At 36.6% G+C, this 17531-nt stretch overlaps 1 protein-coding gene across 1 annotated transcript; it reads right to left on the reverse strand.

Moving 5' to 3' along the window:
* Window positions 1-8259: 8259 nt before the first annotated feature.
* LOC141350019 (uncharacterized) lies at window positions 8260-16723 on the reverse strand. The gene is made up of 6 exons (XM_073854038.1): window positions 16474-16723; window positions 15534-15845; window positions 15093-15404; window positions 9729-9773; window positions 9504-9584; window positions 8260-9397 (listed from the first exon to the last, which is right to left on the reverse strand). Exons 1-6 carry the CDS (start codon window positions 16538-16540, stop codon window positions 9324-9326), a joined length of 891 nt encoding a protein of 296 aa, XP_073710139.1. The 5' UTR covers window positions 16541-16723; the 3' UTR covers window positions 8260-9323.
* Window positions 16724-17531: the final 808 nt, after the last annotated feature.

The raw sequence follows: 17531 nt of genomic DNA on the forward strand, positions 1-17531 counted from the left end.
AGTCTGCTGTTGTCCGTCTTTCGTCCTTTGAGTCCGTTTGTATTCCTGTGGCCGTTCAACTAGCCCTGCGGGAGTGTTCCTGATCAGTGGTCTCTATGGTAGGGCTCCTGGTCGGCGGATTTTGCGGGAGTGTTCCTGATCTGGGAGCTCCGCGGGACTGTTCTGGGTCGACGAGCCCCACGGGAGTGTGCTGGTCAGTGAGCCCCGTGGATAAGTGCCGGGATGGTGAGATTCGCGAGTTCCTGTTCGGCGGAACCCGTGGGAGTGTTTGTTTAATCGGAGAGTCACCGCGAAAGAGTTCTGGTCTGTGAGTCCCGCGAGAGGGGGTCGGTCAGCATGCTCCATTATTCTCACTGGTCAGTGAGCCCCGCAAGTGTTCTTGGACGGCAGGTCCTGTGGCGTGTTCAGGGCTGGCGGGCCAAGCGGTGCTGATTCCTGGATCCATTTTATGGGCGGAGACCATCTGTCCCGTTTTCTACATTTGGAGTTCCAGACATTCTCCACTGTTGGCCTTCTGGCCGTTGGACTTTGTCTTTGCTTTGTTGTGTTTGTTTATGTACTGTGCGTGGGGATGCCAGGTGGCATCCCTTAAGGAGAGGGTACTGTCAGGATCCTGTCAGAATCTTGTCTTGTTTTTAATGTCTAGTTCACTTTGACAGGGTCCTGACATCCCCGTATAGTTGCCTGTGTGGAGAGTCACATGCTCTGTGGTTATGTTCTGTGTACCGCATGCTCTCCTGTCTTAAGTCTTGACCCTGCCCCCTCGTTTCCTTGTTAATTATTCATGATTGGTTTATTCCCTTCACCTGTTTGTCATTGTTCTCTAGTTTAGTTTTCCCTATTTAATGCCATTGTGTTCATTGTGTATCTTGATATCGTCTCGTGTGTGCCTTGTCTTGTCATGGTTATTTTTCTAGTTATTGTCATTGTTTGCCCCCTCAAGGATATTTATGTTTTAATAAACGTCTTTAAGTTACGAGCTGTCTGCGATTGAGTTATATCCACCACCACACCCTGACATTAAGCCTGTCAATCACAGACTCTTTCAAATCCTCTGTCAAGATGGGGACTCACTGAATGACCATCTTTTGCTTCATACCGTCATCCGGTGGTTGTCTCGTGGCAAAACTATCAATAGACTCTTTGAACTTCACACTGAGGTATGTGCTTTTTTAAAGGAGCACCTGCATACATCTGCTGCACTGCTGGAGGACACACACTGGCTTGCATGCTTGGCGTATCTTGTTGATGTATTTACCAAACTGAATGAACTGAACTTATTATATTTTAAAAATATGACTAAGTGAATGGATTCATAAAGAAAGTAAATCTGTGAAAGAGGAGATGTAAGAATGGAGATGTAGGCTGTTTCCCACTGCTTGATGCTCATCTGACCAGCAGTGACACAGACAAAGGACCTGTCTTGAAAATGGTGCAAACACATGTGTCCAAACTCAAATGTGAGCTGAATTCATACTTCAGTGACATTGAAACAAGATCTGCAAGAATGGACTGGGTGAGAAACACTTCAGTGTAACTGATCACAGCAACAGCAGCAGCTTTCTTACTGCTAAATTGCAAGAACAGCTGATGGATGTGTCATCAGACCGTGGGCTCAAGATGAAATATGCTGAATAAACTCTGTCACAGTTCTGGTGTGATGTGAAAAAGGAATATCATGACATAGGGAAATATGCACTTTTGCCCTACTTGTGTGAAGAAACTTTCTCGGCTTTGACTCAAATCAAAACCAAACAGCGCAACAGACTAATTGTAGAACACAGTCTGATAACAGCTGTGAGCACACTGCCCCCAGAACTGCCCAAACTTGTTAAAGAAAAGCAAGCACAGGTGTCACACTAAATGCTAATTGGTCATTAAAACATGTAATTTAAAATGTACAGTGGACAATTGTTGTAAATAATTTGATAAGTGTAATTTGAATAATTGGAAAACAATGTAATTACAATGTTATTTTTAACAAGGTTTTTAACATAGTAATTAAAATAATAATAAAAATCATAACGAAATGTCCATGTTTCAGAAATAAAAAAGTAATTCAAAACAAACTATTGAAAGGAAACTATTGAGCTCAATGTAGACCCTGTTCGTATCTCCTTGAAGACCACTGTTCATACTTAACCAGGGTTTAAGAGATAACCATGGGTATTCATAATCTGTCACACTGTGCATTCCTAAACCCTAGATCAGATGTCTGAAACCCTGTTCCTACACCTGTCTGTAATTATCAAGCAGCCCATCACACCTTGACCAGCTGCTTCAGCTGTTTTTAATTGGGGTTATAACATTCTAATCCTGCTTCATTTCACACTGTGTGTGTTTGGCATCAAATTTAAAGCTCTGCTCCTGGCCTTTAAAACCAACACTGGGTCAGCACCCCCTTACCTGCACTTGCTTATACAGCCTTACGTACCCTCTTGATCCCTGTGCTCTGTCACTGAGTGAAGGCTTGTGGTGCCATCTCAAAAAGGGAAAAAACATTATCGCATAACTTCTCTGGAGCTGTTCCTCATTTGTGGAATGATCTGCCGGTGGCGACACGATTTGATGACTCTGTAGCTGTCTTTAAAGGAATATTCCATTTTCTTAAAAGAAAAATCCAGATAATTTACTCACCACCATGTCATCCAAAATGTTGATGTCTTTCTTTGTTCAGTCGAGAAGAAATTATGTTTTTTGAGGAAAACCTTGCAGGATTTTTCTCATTTTAATGGACTTTAATGGACACCAACACTTAACACGTAACAGTTTTCTTCAACGGAGTCTCAAAGGACTATAAAAGATCCCAAACGAGGCACAAGGGTCTTATCTAGCAAAACGATTGTCATTTTTGACAAGAAAAATAAAAAATAGGCACTTTTAAACCACAACTTTTCGTCTAGGTCCGGTCCAGCGCGACCTAACGTAAATGCGTAGTGACGTACGCACGTGTTACATATATAAAACACAAATTTGCGGACCATTGTAAACAATAAACTGACACAAAGACATTAATTAGTATCAGTTGACATACAACAACGTAGGAACGGTCCTCTTTCAACACACTTGTAAACACTGGGGCGGAGTTTCGTGTTCGTCCTCTGTGACCTCTTGACGTGATGACGTATTGCGTGAGGTCACGCTTTCAGGACCGGAGGAATATGAGAAGTTGTAGTTTAAAAGTGCATATTTTTTATTTTTCTTGTCAAAAATGACAATCGTTTCGCTAGATAAGACCCTTATGCCTCGTTTGGGATCGTTTAGAGTCCTTTGAAACTCTGTTGATAAAAAACTGTTACATGTTAAGTTAAGTGTTAAGTGTTGGTGTCCATTAAAGTCCATTAAAATGAGAAAAATCCTGCAATGTTTTCCCCAAAAAACATTATTTCTTCTTGACTGAACAAAGAAAGGCATCAACATTTTGGATGACATGGTGGTGAGTAAATTATCTGGATTTTTCTTTTAAGAAAATTGACTATTCCTTTAACCCTGGAGAACACAAGAACCTTTCTCTTAGCATCAATGACATTGGCCAAATTTCACCTGTGGGTTCTCCAGGGTTAAGAATTGGCTAAAAACCCATCTCTTCTGCCATTACCTCACTTCCTAATATAGGACTTACCAGGGCTGGAGTGGGGCCACTTTTCAGCCCGGGAGTTTCAGGCCCAAGACCGGCCCACTTTTTCCATAGTGTTATTCCAAATTAGCACTTTTTTCAAATTGGATAAATAAAGCAACAGTTCAGCTCTAACTATAGTTTTTATTAATATCATGGTTCAACAAATAAGGTAAAAGTTAAATAATATTTCACTTAAGATGAGAAGTTAACAAAAATATTCCTCTACACTCTGGGTTATTTTTGACCCATAATGGGTAAATATTGGACAGAACAAATGCTGGGCTAAAAACAACCCAATGCTGGGTTGTTGTTATGCAACCATGGATTATAATAACCCAACAATTGGGTTAAAACAACCCAGCATTGGGTCAATTCCAACCCAGCAGTGTGCTCCGCCCAACATCCACCCATCATGGGTCAAAAACAACCCAGCCCTGTTTAGAGTCTATTCCACAAGGAAAGGTTGATAAATTATTAGCATTGCTAATGCTATGAGGCCTATGATTAATCAGATGCAAATATAAATATAAAACCCAGTCCTAATTAAAAAAGAAAACAGTTTGACAAAAAAAATTAAATCCAATATTGGGTAAATATATAGCATAAAAAGTGATTTATAAGCTTTTTTTAGGCTGGTCATTATTGACTGGGAACACAAAAGGTGTTATATGGTTCTGAACACAACCTGAGGGTTAAATAACTTTAATTCATATTGTTTACTCATTGCCTCCTCGTTTTTAGCGGGGAACTGGCTTATCTGCTGCTCAGAAACTGCTTGCATAATATTTGCAAAGTCTATGAATCGCATGTATACACAAAAGGCTAATATTTTAACAAAAAAAATGTTGGCTTGTAAATAGTTTGAAAACGGTATTAGCCGAATAATTAAGTTGCTAATGCTAACCATTACTAGGCTTATTTCTCTTTAAGTTACCTGTTGTTGTCCTCTTGAAAATAAATCTGTAAGTTTGGCACATTTGGCAGCATCCTCCTACAATGGCTTTTTTCTTCAACCTGTTTTTTACGCCCTCCTCCTCTCAGACGCGTTTTGTTGCGGCAGCGCCGGCTCAGCCTACCGGAGAAAAGTTTTGGAAAAGACGTGCTATGGACCGAACCAACTCTATGGGAGGGGAGGGGAAAACTCCTTCACATGGTACAACCCATGCAGAGGCTGCGCGCTGCAGTGTCAATGCGAAACGTGTGAAGTGTCATTTAAGAGAAGACAGACTCACTAACGTGAAAAATTTAAAAAAAAAAAAAAACTCGATCGACCCAAAAGTGAAGCGGCCCACCGGGAATCCTCCCGGTTCTCCCGATTACCCACTCCGGGCCTGGGACTTACTATCTTTCTCTATTTTCCTTTTTTTCTATCTGTACATTCTTACAAAAAATAAAAAATACTAACCAACCCTTGGCTATGTATAGTGTGCTATGCTATGAACACACCAAACACGGGGCATCACGTTACTCGCTCTAGATTACTCACGGGACTTAACTTTGTGTCATGCGAATTTTTCGCTCGAGTTGAATATTTTCAACGAAGACGCGTTTGAGGTGAATAGCGCGTGTTTTCGCGGGAAACGCGCCGCCCATATCGTGTGTGAACTGACAAAAATGTGTGTGTGAGACTTGAGAGCCCTGGACATACAGAAGAAAATAATAAATTAAATACACTGCTTGGACAATAACCAATAATTTGTATCCTAAATTATTTTTTAACACTTCAGTATGGGGAACACATATACAATATTAACTATGACTTTCACCTCAAACTCTTAATTTACTGCTTATTAGCTTTTAAGGTAGTCATTGTAGTTAAGGTTAGGTATTAAGTAGGATTATGGGATGCAGAATATGGTCATAAAGAATAAGAAAGTAATATGTGCTTTATAAGTAGCCTACTAATAAACAGCCAGCTAATAAATGATAGCTGAGAAGTTGTTCATCATACTAATGTTATTTTACATATTTTTTTCTACAATAACCTACCACACAGGGATGTGCACAGGGGGGTTGCTCAGGTTGCCCGGGTAACTGCCCATATGCCCTTCTCGACTCACGTTGCCCTTCCGAGGTGGAAAAATAAATCGTACTTTTACTATCTTACACTTGGGTGGCGTTCCTTCGTTCTTGTATTTTCATTAATTATGAAATGTGTTTTTGGGACATTTGCGAATTAATGAGTCGTTTGAGTCGATTCCTTACAAAGTACTGCAAATAAATTACTCTTTTGAGTGAATTCTTCACAAAGCAAATGGGCCAAACGTTTTGAATTGGTTCGCAAATCAGTTTGAATGAATTGTTCAGATTGCGGCAAAAACTGAATCGTCTGATGCTGTTTTACTCGTAGCCTATGTAGAAACTGTAAGGGTTGTGTCTGTCATGTTTTTTGTAATTATTTGCTCTTTGTCTTGCCCTGTTTATGTTCCTTATTTTGTCTGATGTTAACCGTGTTTACCCATGTACTCTGATTAGTGTCTTGTTTGTATCTCCCTGTATTCATAATCATTTCTGCCTATTTGTTACCATAGTTACTCATTACTTTCACGCCCTCCCTTGTTACTCGTTGTCATAGTGATTTATTGTTTCAGCATTTCTATTGGTCATTGTTTTGTTTATATTCAATTCCTGTTGTTGCGGTTCATTGTGTATGTTATGTACTTGTTATGGTGTGTTCTCGAAGTGTCGTGTCTGTATTTGTCATACCTTGCTGTTTAATTAAAAATACACTGCATATTGGATCCACCTGCTCTGTCGTCTCTTGCCCATGTGTCGCACACCGTGACAGAAACCTGCAGAAAATAAAGAATGTTGGTTATGTTTTTTTGTGTTATTATTATTAGTAGTTAAGGTGATTGAGTGCTGTATTTTAGTCTTTTACTTCTTTGTGTATATATTTTAATAAAGACCCTGTTATTCCCAGTCCTTCATGGGAGGGTGCCCTTTTTAGGTCAAAGCAACTGTCCCTCAAAATTCCTGTGCATGTCCCTGCTAGCACATGCCAACTTACGCTGCTTGACTTTTTTGTAAAAAATAGTTTTTTGCCGATTTGAACTCATCGCAACCTCTATGAATGTTGGATATAGCGCGAGACCGTGGATGTGAGCTAGGGCGTGTGATGAGCTGACAAGTAAGCAACTGATTGTCATGGAAATGTGAACATCATTTATAGACTATTTTGTTTTTTGAATTTTAAATCACTCTGCATTTATATACATTGCTCCGTTAACCCCTTCAGACCTGATTTTAAGTGTTTAATCAGTGGGTCTTTTTATTGGTTTTGAACCACAAAACGTGATGTCCATTCCAGTGGACAAAGGGTCTGAAGGGGTTAAAACCTCAACATGCTGTGAACACAACTCTCTAAAAAAAGTGTAATCTACGCCCTTGTTTCAAATCAACCAGGCAGATACAGAGATGAAGGGACAAACAGCAAGCAAAAGACAAAATGTTGTTGAATAAAATGAAGAATAATTTATTGAATATCTCAGTTGTGCTTCAATGCTTGACTTTAAACAGATTCAAAAGATATTAGACCAAGATGGTTTCAAAACATTGTCTTGTGACGTTATTATTAACCTTGAGATAGAGACCATTGAAGACAATACAGTGTCAACATAAGATTAAACAACATTAACAAAAGTAATATAGAATATTGCATGTTTGGAAAACCTCTGTAAGACCCTGGCCACTGTACTGTAACTCAATTTCAGGATGTTACTGATCTTGTTATAGTCTAGGCCATCTTTGTGGAGAGCAAGCATTTTAATTCTGAAATGCCATGAGGTGCCTTGTTTAACATCCGTTGATCATTTTGAGAGAATTGTACTGAAAGCATCAAATTTGAACAGTTCTGATTCAAGATCCACACATTTGTGTTAAAGCTCATGTTGCAGGTTAACCACCACTGTCAATTAATGAGTACATAAATCACTCAAGATATGTATATCGTTTTAAAATGTCTCAAAAATGGCCTTAAAGACCAGTTTTTTTACGTTTTTGATATAAAAAAAATTTACGCAATTCGGCGATGACGTCACATTGGGGAGAAGTGGATGAAAGGTAGCCTCAGCGTAGTATTATGCTGCCTTTACATGATATGGAAAATATGATATTTTCCATTTGTGAACTGGTATTTACCAGTGTGTTGTGTTCAGGTGCTTTTGTTGGTGTACTGTAGGGAAAATACATTCAGGTGAGTAGAGAATGAGAATGAGATGTGGTCTGGGAACCTATGGTCATTTTCTCATATTTGAGGGGTGGTTTATGAATGCCCAGAGCCGTTTATTGGGTGCTACGAATGTCTATCAAATGCGCACAAACACACACATAAATGCCCCAACTGCCCTGTCTGCCCCATCTTCCCCAACTGCTCCAAATGCCCTAACTAACCCAACTGCCCCAACTGCAGCTCCATCTAATGTGTGCATATTTAAATGACTGTAAGAATACAGCTTTGAAATTAATTTTTGTCATAAAAATTTTGTTAAGAAATAATAATGTTAATGAGGATATTTATTGCCATGTGAGATGTTTATTTCCGTTGAATGTATATAATATGGAATATGTTAATAGTTTGTTTACTTTTTACACGAGGTTATGCTAACGTTATGCTATCTGGTTGTCTGCCTATCTCTCTATACTAGCCTATTTATCTATAGTCTATCTGTATATTCATGTATTTATCTATAATCTGAATACTGTGGTCTAGTACTCGTCTCTCTAGTCACTCTCAAATCAATGCTCTCAAGGCGGGCTTTAGTAAATTCTCTCCCCAAGGTGACGTAATGCAATGCATTGTTATAAAAAAAGGAGAATCATTGAAAACCACTGTAAGATAGTACCTACCTTTTCGTATTATATTGTGTTTTGTGATACCCAACAACATAAAATACAATGGTTAACAGTTAAATGTTTATTACCAACAAGCAAATTGCACAAATTTGTTGAAAAATTAACCCTGCAACATGGCCTTTAAGCAAACAAAAACATGAACATGATTAATAGGACATGTGGCTTTGCATGATTAAACAATAATATACATCAGTTATCTCTTAGGGTGTACTCACTTTTTGCCAGCTATAAGTATGTAATAAATTAAATAGATTAATCAAATAAAACACAAATGTATGTTTTTACTCCAATCTATCAGGATCAACAAAGTACATTAGTAGACATTATACATGCTTTAAATGTTTTAGTCTTTTCAACTTACTTTTATTTATATTGACTAGAGATCAGTTGCTACAACTTATAAAATAAAATTGACTTTTTTCAACTTTATTTTATAAGTTATAATTATAAGGTGATTTAATTATAATTATAATAACAACAATATTATTATATATATATTATTATTTTGATAATTATCAATATTATATTATTGTTATTATTAATAATATAAGAATAAATAATATGTTATTGTTGTTTTATATTATTTTAGTATTGATTATTATTATTGCTATTATTATTGAAAATTATAATTATATGAATCAATGTTTGGTTTGATGACTTAAAATTCTTAAAATTGCATGAAGAAAAAAATCTGCATTGTAATTGGAGAAGTCTAAAAAACAGATGTTAACAATATGCCAATATGATTGAGAATATAAGATGAACAAGATCCTCAACTTTGATTTGAGGCTTTATTTTATAGCAATACATATAATCAAATATTCATTGCATCATGTTTATAATTTTTATATCAACAATCACTTATTACTACTGATTCTGAGCCATTCACATAACTCAGTCTTTTGCTTTGAGCTCTTCTTTTACCTGGAGGGATATAAATGATTCATGTTTTAACATTTCTGTTTGTTTGTGTTACTTTATGTTGACAGTTTCAGATTGTTGTGAATCGTCAGACTGTTAAAAAACTCACCAGATCTCCTTTCACAGATGATCAAGAGAAGAATAACAGTAGGTGCTGTCATTACTGCAAACTCAACAATGATGATAATCACTGCAGACACAAACAGACACATTCAGAATATACAGTAAAAAACAAATCTATAACATCTTTATTAATTACATCATTAATATGGGAAAATTAACCAACACAGAGAAATGAACACAGTATGACCACAATGGCTAAAGACATGTTTACCTCTTATTATTGATCCAATCTCATACTTAATGCTGGGTGGATTTCCTAAAAGCACAAAATGTTAAAGTTTTTTTTTTACATAATGTCCTTTAATCATACAGACATTTTATAAAAGCATTATCACTTTAAAGGAACATGACCAGATTTTGGGAATTTAGCTTATTCACAGTATCCCCCAGAGATAGATAAGTCCATACATACTTTTCTCATCTCCGTGCGTGCTGTAACTCTGTCTGACGCAGCCCCCGCTAGCTTAGCTTAGCACAAAGACTGGAAGTGAATAGCTCCAGCTAGTATACTGCTCCCAATAAGTGACAAAATAACGCGGACATTTTCCTATTTATGTGTTGTGATTTGTATAGTCACACCGTGTACAAATAACAAGGTCATATGAGACAGCCATGTTTTAACAGTATACATACTGGGAACTACATTATCAGAAAGCGAAGCACTGCTACTTGGGCGGAGTGATTTGCACAACTCTGACCGAACTTTCTGCTCCTCACAAGGGGGTTTCTTGGTTGCTGCGAGCAAATCACTCCGCCCAAGTAGCAGTGCTTCGCCTTCAGAGAATATAGTTCCCAGTATGTATACTGTTAAAAGATGGCTGTGTCTCATATGACCTTGTTATTTGTACACGTTGTGACTATTCAACTCAAAACACATAAATAGGAAAATGTTTGCTTTATTTTGTCACTAATTGGGAGGTGGAGCCATTCACTTCCAGTCTTTGTGCTAAGCTAAGCTAGCAGGGGCTGCGTCAGACAGGGTTACAGCACGCACGGAGATGAGAAAGGTATATAAGGACTTATCTAACTCTGGGGTATATGGTGAATAAGCTAAATTCCCAAAATGTGGGCGTGTTCCTTTAAGCAGGTGGGGTTGTAAAGTAATGCAATGCATTTAATCTAAACATAGCAATCTGTTACAAGTAGATTATTGTCAAGTTTTTTAAGTTTTCACAACTGTAAACCAAGTGTTACGGAAAGGACATTTAATCTTACACAACTCTCAGAGTTTAATGGACTTCCTACCACAAGATGTTCTGGATATTTTCTAGGACCAAAAATCCATCGACATTCTAAATACAATCTTGTGTACGTTTGTACTAGGGATGGGCATTCGATTAAATTTTTTTATTCGATTGTTGGGAGAATTAACGATCGACTATCGATTAATCATTAATATTTTTATAATAAAAAATAATTATTTAACTTTTATCATTCAAAAATGTTGAATACAAAAATACAGCGTGTTTTCCTCCATGAGACCTTTATTACAAGATCAACTTGTGGCAAACAGTTAAACTACATTTACTTAGACAAACGGAACATATATGCGCTTGAATATGCGGTGCTCTAAAGCAGCGGAACCTGCAGCTGCGAGCCGCATGCTTAAACAGAGACCTCATTTGTTCCAAAAAATCATGACCTCTTCATGATTTTTTTAAAATCAAAACGGAAGGTCACAGATAACGGAGTATGGTGTCAAATATTGCACCCTGGTGGTAAAATGTTGAATTGCTGCCACACAGTGAAATTCATTTAATTGCTTCAAGACACACGCTACGGTAGGCAATGCAACCTGCATTAGATAAAAAAAGTATTTGATTAATCAATAACAAATTGACGTCATCGACTAAATTCTTAACGATCAATTATCGATCGTCGATTAATCATGCCCATCCCTAGTTTGTACAATAAAACATTATGTTACCTTACAAAGACATTGTTACTATTGCTTGAAAGCTCAAACCTTTAATTTTTTTCACTTATTAACCCACATTAGGATCATAACGATTTTTTTCTTTAAGGCATGGATGCGGTTTATGGAGCTTCGAAGCATTGATCTCTTCTGTGTACAGTATATATATTTCACCATGTATTCTGTAATTTTTAGTGGACTACATTTTTAAAGTAAATCTTTCAACCCTGCAGACAGTTTGACAAAAGATTTTGGCATCTACTGTAAACATTTAGACCTAATTTCACTTAAAGCCATAGTATAGTCTATTTTTTATCTGTACGTGAGGATCTGTGTAATGCAATTTTCAGAGGCGGACAGAGTACACAGCTTCAGTACTTGAGTAAAAGTACAGTTACCCCTTGCTAAATTTTACTCAAGTAAAAGTAAAAGTACTATAGTCAGATGTCTACTTAAGTAAAAGTACAAAAGTACTTGTTTTTAAAAGTACTTGAGTATCAAGAGTACAAGAGTAAATTTTCTAAATGTTGCATTACTACTGCCACAGTGCACATTGAACCATGTGAGATGATTGACAGCTGTACAGCAAATGATAGAGCTCTGAGGTCAAATCTGAAGCAAATCAGGAAGAGGAGACACAAATTGCTCTGTTCACTGTTTGAGCTCTTCAGAATAGAAATGTTATTCTTTAAGACAAAATATTTTACTAACATGTGATAATTAATCATTATTTCCCCAAATATGCTCACCATTGTACTAATAGCCCCGGCGGATTCTGTATATTTTATCTATTTCAACACAAATAAACCGGAGAAGAACAGAATAAATGTTTTACGAATGATGATTTCTATTCAAAATAACGAGCGTTACAGATTCATTATTTTGGACTCCTGGCATAAATTAAGAAATTAATGTTATTGCAAACCAGTTTAATCATAAACAGTGGTCAAATGTCGAAGCTGGAGTGTTAAACCTGTCTTGTGATGCTGAGTTTGTCCAGATCAAGTAAGAGTGTGATGTTTTGAAGAGTAATTCATTTTGAACAACAATAATCCGGGCTCACCAGTGATTCCGGCCGCTGAAGTTTTGGTAAACACAGCAAACACTTGAAAAGAAAACGATCATTAACTTGTTCAGAAAACTTAAATAGTCTGGCGAGGTGGGGCCACGGGTTGACACATTCCCAGAATGGACCTGCTGCGTCTTCATCCATTGTTTCGTGAGCGGTTTCGTCTCTTATCTAAATCTGACCATGGTGACTTTGACGGAAAGCTGAAGGTGATTGCTGATAGGCTGTCCCAATCAGTTGCGCCTGCACAATCCAATCACGTTTAAGAGAGGGAAACAACAAATTGAGGGTTTCTGATATTTTTATTTTTTCCTTTTTTTTTTTTAGAAAAAGTAACTTGTACTTACGGTTATGGATAGAAATGTAGTGGAGTAAAGAGTAAAATATTTGCTTCTCAAATGTACTTGAGTAGAGTCATGAGTACTCCAAAAAAATTATACTCGAGTAAAGTACAGATCCCTCAAAATTGTACTTAAGTACTGTACTCAAGTAAATGTACTCCGTTACTGTCCGGCTCTGGCAATTTTCATCATCAGAAGAGTGCACATGTATGCGTATGAGTCGTAAAATGAGTCGTAATGCAAAATGAGTCGTAATGCACAAAGTCTGTTTTTGAGCAAGTATAAATGTCGATTTTGATCGAAATTCAGGTTTTCGTAAAAATAAGTACATTAAGCCCTCATCTAGCGATCCCAATGCTCTAAATAATCATTAAACATCTTCACTCACAATCATTTGTTTTTAGAGGTGTACTGTCCTAAATGCTTAATCTAATACAAAGATGTGTCTCCATCCACATGCACATCTGACATTTTAGTTTTGGGTTTAAAACCTACAGGAATTAGAAAATAAAGTGCAGGACTTGCTTGATGTTAAAAGAGTTATTAAAGCGTCCATAACACAAGCTGTTTCTGCGTATCTGATGTTAATCTGAAAGTAGTATTACCTCCTTCATATCTCCGAACATTATTTAGTTTTATCAGATTTATAAAAGACAAATAAGCTTTACAGATTCTTTCTGATAACATATGAAAAAATTCGGTTTTCGAGTTACGAGCTGCGGGAGGAGCGAGTCACGAGCCAACACTTTATACGACACTGACTGTTTAACTTATGATTCACAAAATTTTCGTGTCATTTATATAATATGCACATAGCGCTGATTTCCAACATAAGACAGAAGTCTTACTTACAGCATGCAACTCATGACCCGGTTGGGACTTTTCAATGAAATCCAGCGTTAAACAAACACACGCAAAAGTCTGCTGCTACCCCAGAAAATAAACTATATCCATTGTTTCCATAAGTCTGGCTTTCTTCTCCTTACATCCAAAAACACACTTCTTCTTTCATGCCATTGTTAAAGGTGCAGTGTGTACATTTTAGCGACATCTAGTGGTGAGGTTGCAAATTGAAACAACTTGAATTGAAACAAATTGAAACAATGCTTCTGTAGAAACATGGCGGCACAAAATGGCGACTTCCACGTAAGGGGACCCTCAGTGTGTGTAGATAAAAATATCTCATTCTAAGGTAATAAAAACATAACGGTTCATTATAAAAAGGTCTTTATACACCCCTGATAATATAGTTTTGTATATTACTTTGCATTTCTGTCAAGAGATCATTTTAAAAATTACACACTGCACCTTTAAGTTTGATATAAAACAAAGCTCTTGCATGAAGTGATGCCTGTAACTTTTAGCATCCTCAGTTCTCGCTCTCCCTTTTCTCCATTTCTTGCTTTTTACTTTGTGTGTGCCAAATCTGTTAGTTTTACCTGTGATTTTAAGGTATAGATGCAATGATTTTATTTTTGAACCTAAAAATCTCAAAGTTTTTCTCAAAACTGACGTTGCTGACTATATACATTTTAAACAGGTGTCATTTCAACAAATCATATATCGTTTAAAGTTTTCTTTATAGAGAATGTCAACATATAAATAACTCATTTTTGAAAATTTGCAAGCACAGGTTACATGTAACAACCCAGTCTCACGGCAAGTCGTGTTATAGTAACAAAAATTTAGATTCATTTATTTGTGTTTGCTGACACGAGGTTCCACTGTTTTTTGTGACTCTGGAGACGAATGTCTTTTTCATCCTTCCCAGCACAAATTTCTATCAATGGCTTTTCGTGTCTGTGCCACGACTTTCTTTATCGTGTCATTTTGTATTTTGTTTTCTCATCGTTCTTTCCTATTTTTTGACCATTGTCGCTAGGGTTTGGGTTAGAATCATTTTCTGCGACTTCCTAACCCAAACCCCAACCCTAGGTGAGAATAGTTTTAAAAGCTGACGAAAAACATGTAGAATCCAATGCATAAAATTACATCCTAACGCAAACCTGAATCCAAGCGCTAATGATTTAAAAATAGGAAAGAACGATGAGAAAAAAATATAAAATGACATGATAAAGAAAGTCGTGCCACAGACACGAAAAGGATGAAAAAGATATTCGTCTCCAGAGTCCCTAAAAACAGTGGAAATTTGTATCAGCAAACACAAAAAATGTATCAAAATGTTCGTTACTATAACACAAATTGCCGTAAGACTTGGTTGCATACAATAATGTTTATTTATATTCTTACCCAAATACTTGACAGTGTATCTGTCTGAGGTCTTAACTTCAGTTCCTTTAATAATCTGACATCTTAACTCTCTGTTGTTGTCTTCATTCAGGAGTGTTGTAGTCAGACTGCTGTTACAGTGTTTTGTTGAAGATGAGATCTGATATCTGGAGTCTGATTGAAGATTAACATCAGACTCATTCACCCAGATCATCTGAAATCTATCATTATAGAGCAAACCCTCACAATCATCTCCATCTATTGAATATAATTGACAGGAGAGAGTGACAGATCTGCCTGCTTGAATCTCAGTCTGTGTGGATGATAAAGACACTGAAACACAAATTAAAACACAAATCACACAACAGACTTCACTCTTCTCTGTAAACATGTGTTAAAACAGACAAATACAGTGCTCTTTTAAATGAAACAAATAATTATATAGTGAACAGAAACACTGACCATGAAGAACATGCAGATAAACATTGACATCAGTGTATGGATCATTTGTATGAATTTGTTGTCGGCAGATGTAAAGCCCGTGATCTTCTTTTGTGGTTTTATAGATGTTCAGAGAGCAGTCAGACCCCAGACTCAGTCTTTCATAGTCCATCGTCTTTATTCCTTTAATAAACAGTTGAACTCCAGTTGGTTTGTTTTCTTTACGATAGAACCAGTGTGTTGATCTACAGTCAGGATGAACATCATTGCAGGGCAGAGTAACATTTACTCCATCACTACAGAACACATCAATCTCTTTCACTCCACTGGCACCTGATTGAATTGTGAATACACATATTTATATGATACTTTATACAAGCAATCTGTTTTACATAAGGGCTTCCTGAACAGTGCTCATCCTAGTCCCAGACTAAAATGCATGTTTGAGCTGCCTTCATTTAAAAATATCTTACATATCTTAACATATATCAGTGCCATTCTTTTGTCTCTGCACAGCAGTATTGTTTTTTGTAAGGTATTTTTTTAAACTACTTAAATGTCCTAATATAACCAAGGCCTGGGATTAATCTAAACCCTGTCCAGGAAATAGTGTCTGAAAATATTTTTTATAAACACATTTCACTGATTTCAAAAGTTATCGACATTTTCAGGTCCCTGTCATTTTTTGAAGATGTTATCTGGAGTTTTGTCTTTCTTGTTTCTTAGCAGACTTTAAATACTGAATCTAAGTCAGTTTCACAATTTTTCATAATATTTGTCCTTTACGTACAGTAATAATAGTGATACAGTATAAACTACAGTATACTCCACACTACAAACACATTCTGTGGAGAAATGTTTGTGTTAAATCTATGTTTTACTTTTTTTTATAAACAATTTGCTTACTAAAATATAAACTGTAGACATAGAAACTTTCTGACGTTGTATTCAGAGATCTTACCTGTGAGATAATTAGAGAAAGATATAGTTATTAGTCCCAGCAGATATATGTGCCATTTATCAACCATTTTTCTTTTCTGTTAGTATTCCTCTTTCTATTTTTTAGTCATAAATCTTCCTTTAAACATCATCAGCTCTTCCTGCATGTTGTAATTATTGCAAAATATACAAATGTGTTCCCTTTTTCAGACATTTTTGTTGAACATGTATTGCTTCAGTATTTGCTAATAACCATTTCTCTAATATTATCTTTAAGATGTCAGCAACTCCTGAATTATGCAAATTAAGTGATTTTAAAAACAGTGTTTTTGTTAAATTAAAGGTGCCAAAGAATGCATTGAAATAATCTGTTAACTTGTTCTTTGATATTTACATAGAATGTAACCAGTGTTGGGGTAGTTACTCAAAAAATGTAATTAGTTACTAGTTACTAGTTACTTCTTTAAATTGTAATGAGATTACTTTACTAGTTACTGCATTTGAAAAGTAACTTCACTACTTATTACTTTACTTTCCTTTTTCTTAATTTACCACATAGATACATGGACATGGTTTAGGCGGGGTCGGCTGATGATGAGTGACTACTGTACTTTAAATGACCGGCCAGGGCTCTACAATAACTTTTTGCGCTGGTTGCACTGGTGCGCCTAACATTTTTTCTTAGGTGCACCAGCACAAAAGTTAGGTGCACTCTAATTTTTGACCCCATCGGATTTATAGTTCGCCCAAAAATTAAAATTCTGTATAATGTACTCACTCTCATGTTGTTACAAACCTGTATAAATGTCTTTGTTCTGGTGAACATGAATCGGGATGTTTTGGGGAATGTTTGTGGCCAGGCCATTCGTGAGCCCCATTCACTTCAATAGTATTATTTTTTCCTACTATGGAAGTGAGTGGGGCTCGTGCTTGGTTTGGTTGTTAACATGTCTCAAGGTGTGTTGCTTCGTGTTTATCAGAACGGGGAAATTTGTACGGGTTTGTGACAAAGTGGGGGAGAGTTGATGATGACGGAATTTCTTATTTTTGGGTGAACTGTCCCTTTAACACCGCAAGTTA

This window comes from Misgurnus anguillicaudatus, chromosome 16 (genome assembly GCF_027580225.2).
Source record: "Misgurnus anguillicaudatus chromosome 16, ASM2758022v2, whole genome shotgun sequence".
In the NCBI taxonomy this organism is placed as follows: Eukaryota; Metazoa; Chordata; class Actinopteri; order Cypriniformes; family Cobitidae; genus Misgurnus; species Misgurnus anguillicaudatus.

Coding starts and splice junctions, on each gene's coding strand:
- LOC141350019 (XM_073854038.1), bottom strand. CDS start 16,540: ATGGTTGATAAATGGCACATATATCTGCTGGGACTAATAACTATATCT. Junction 15,405..15,533: donor TTATCTGCATGTTCTTCATG/GTCAGTGTTTCT, acceptor TTTGTGTTTCAG/TGTCTTTATCATCCACACAG. Junction 9,398..9,503: donor CATCTGTGAAAGGAGATCTG/GTGAGTTTTTTA, acceptor ATATCCCTCCAG/GTAAAAGAAGAGCTCAAAGC.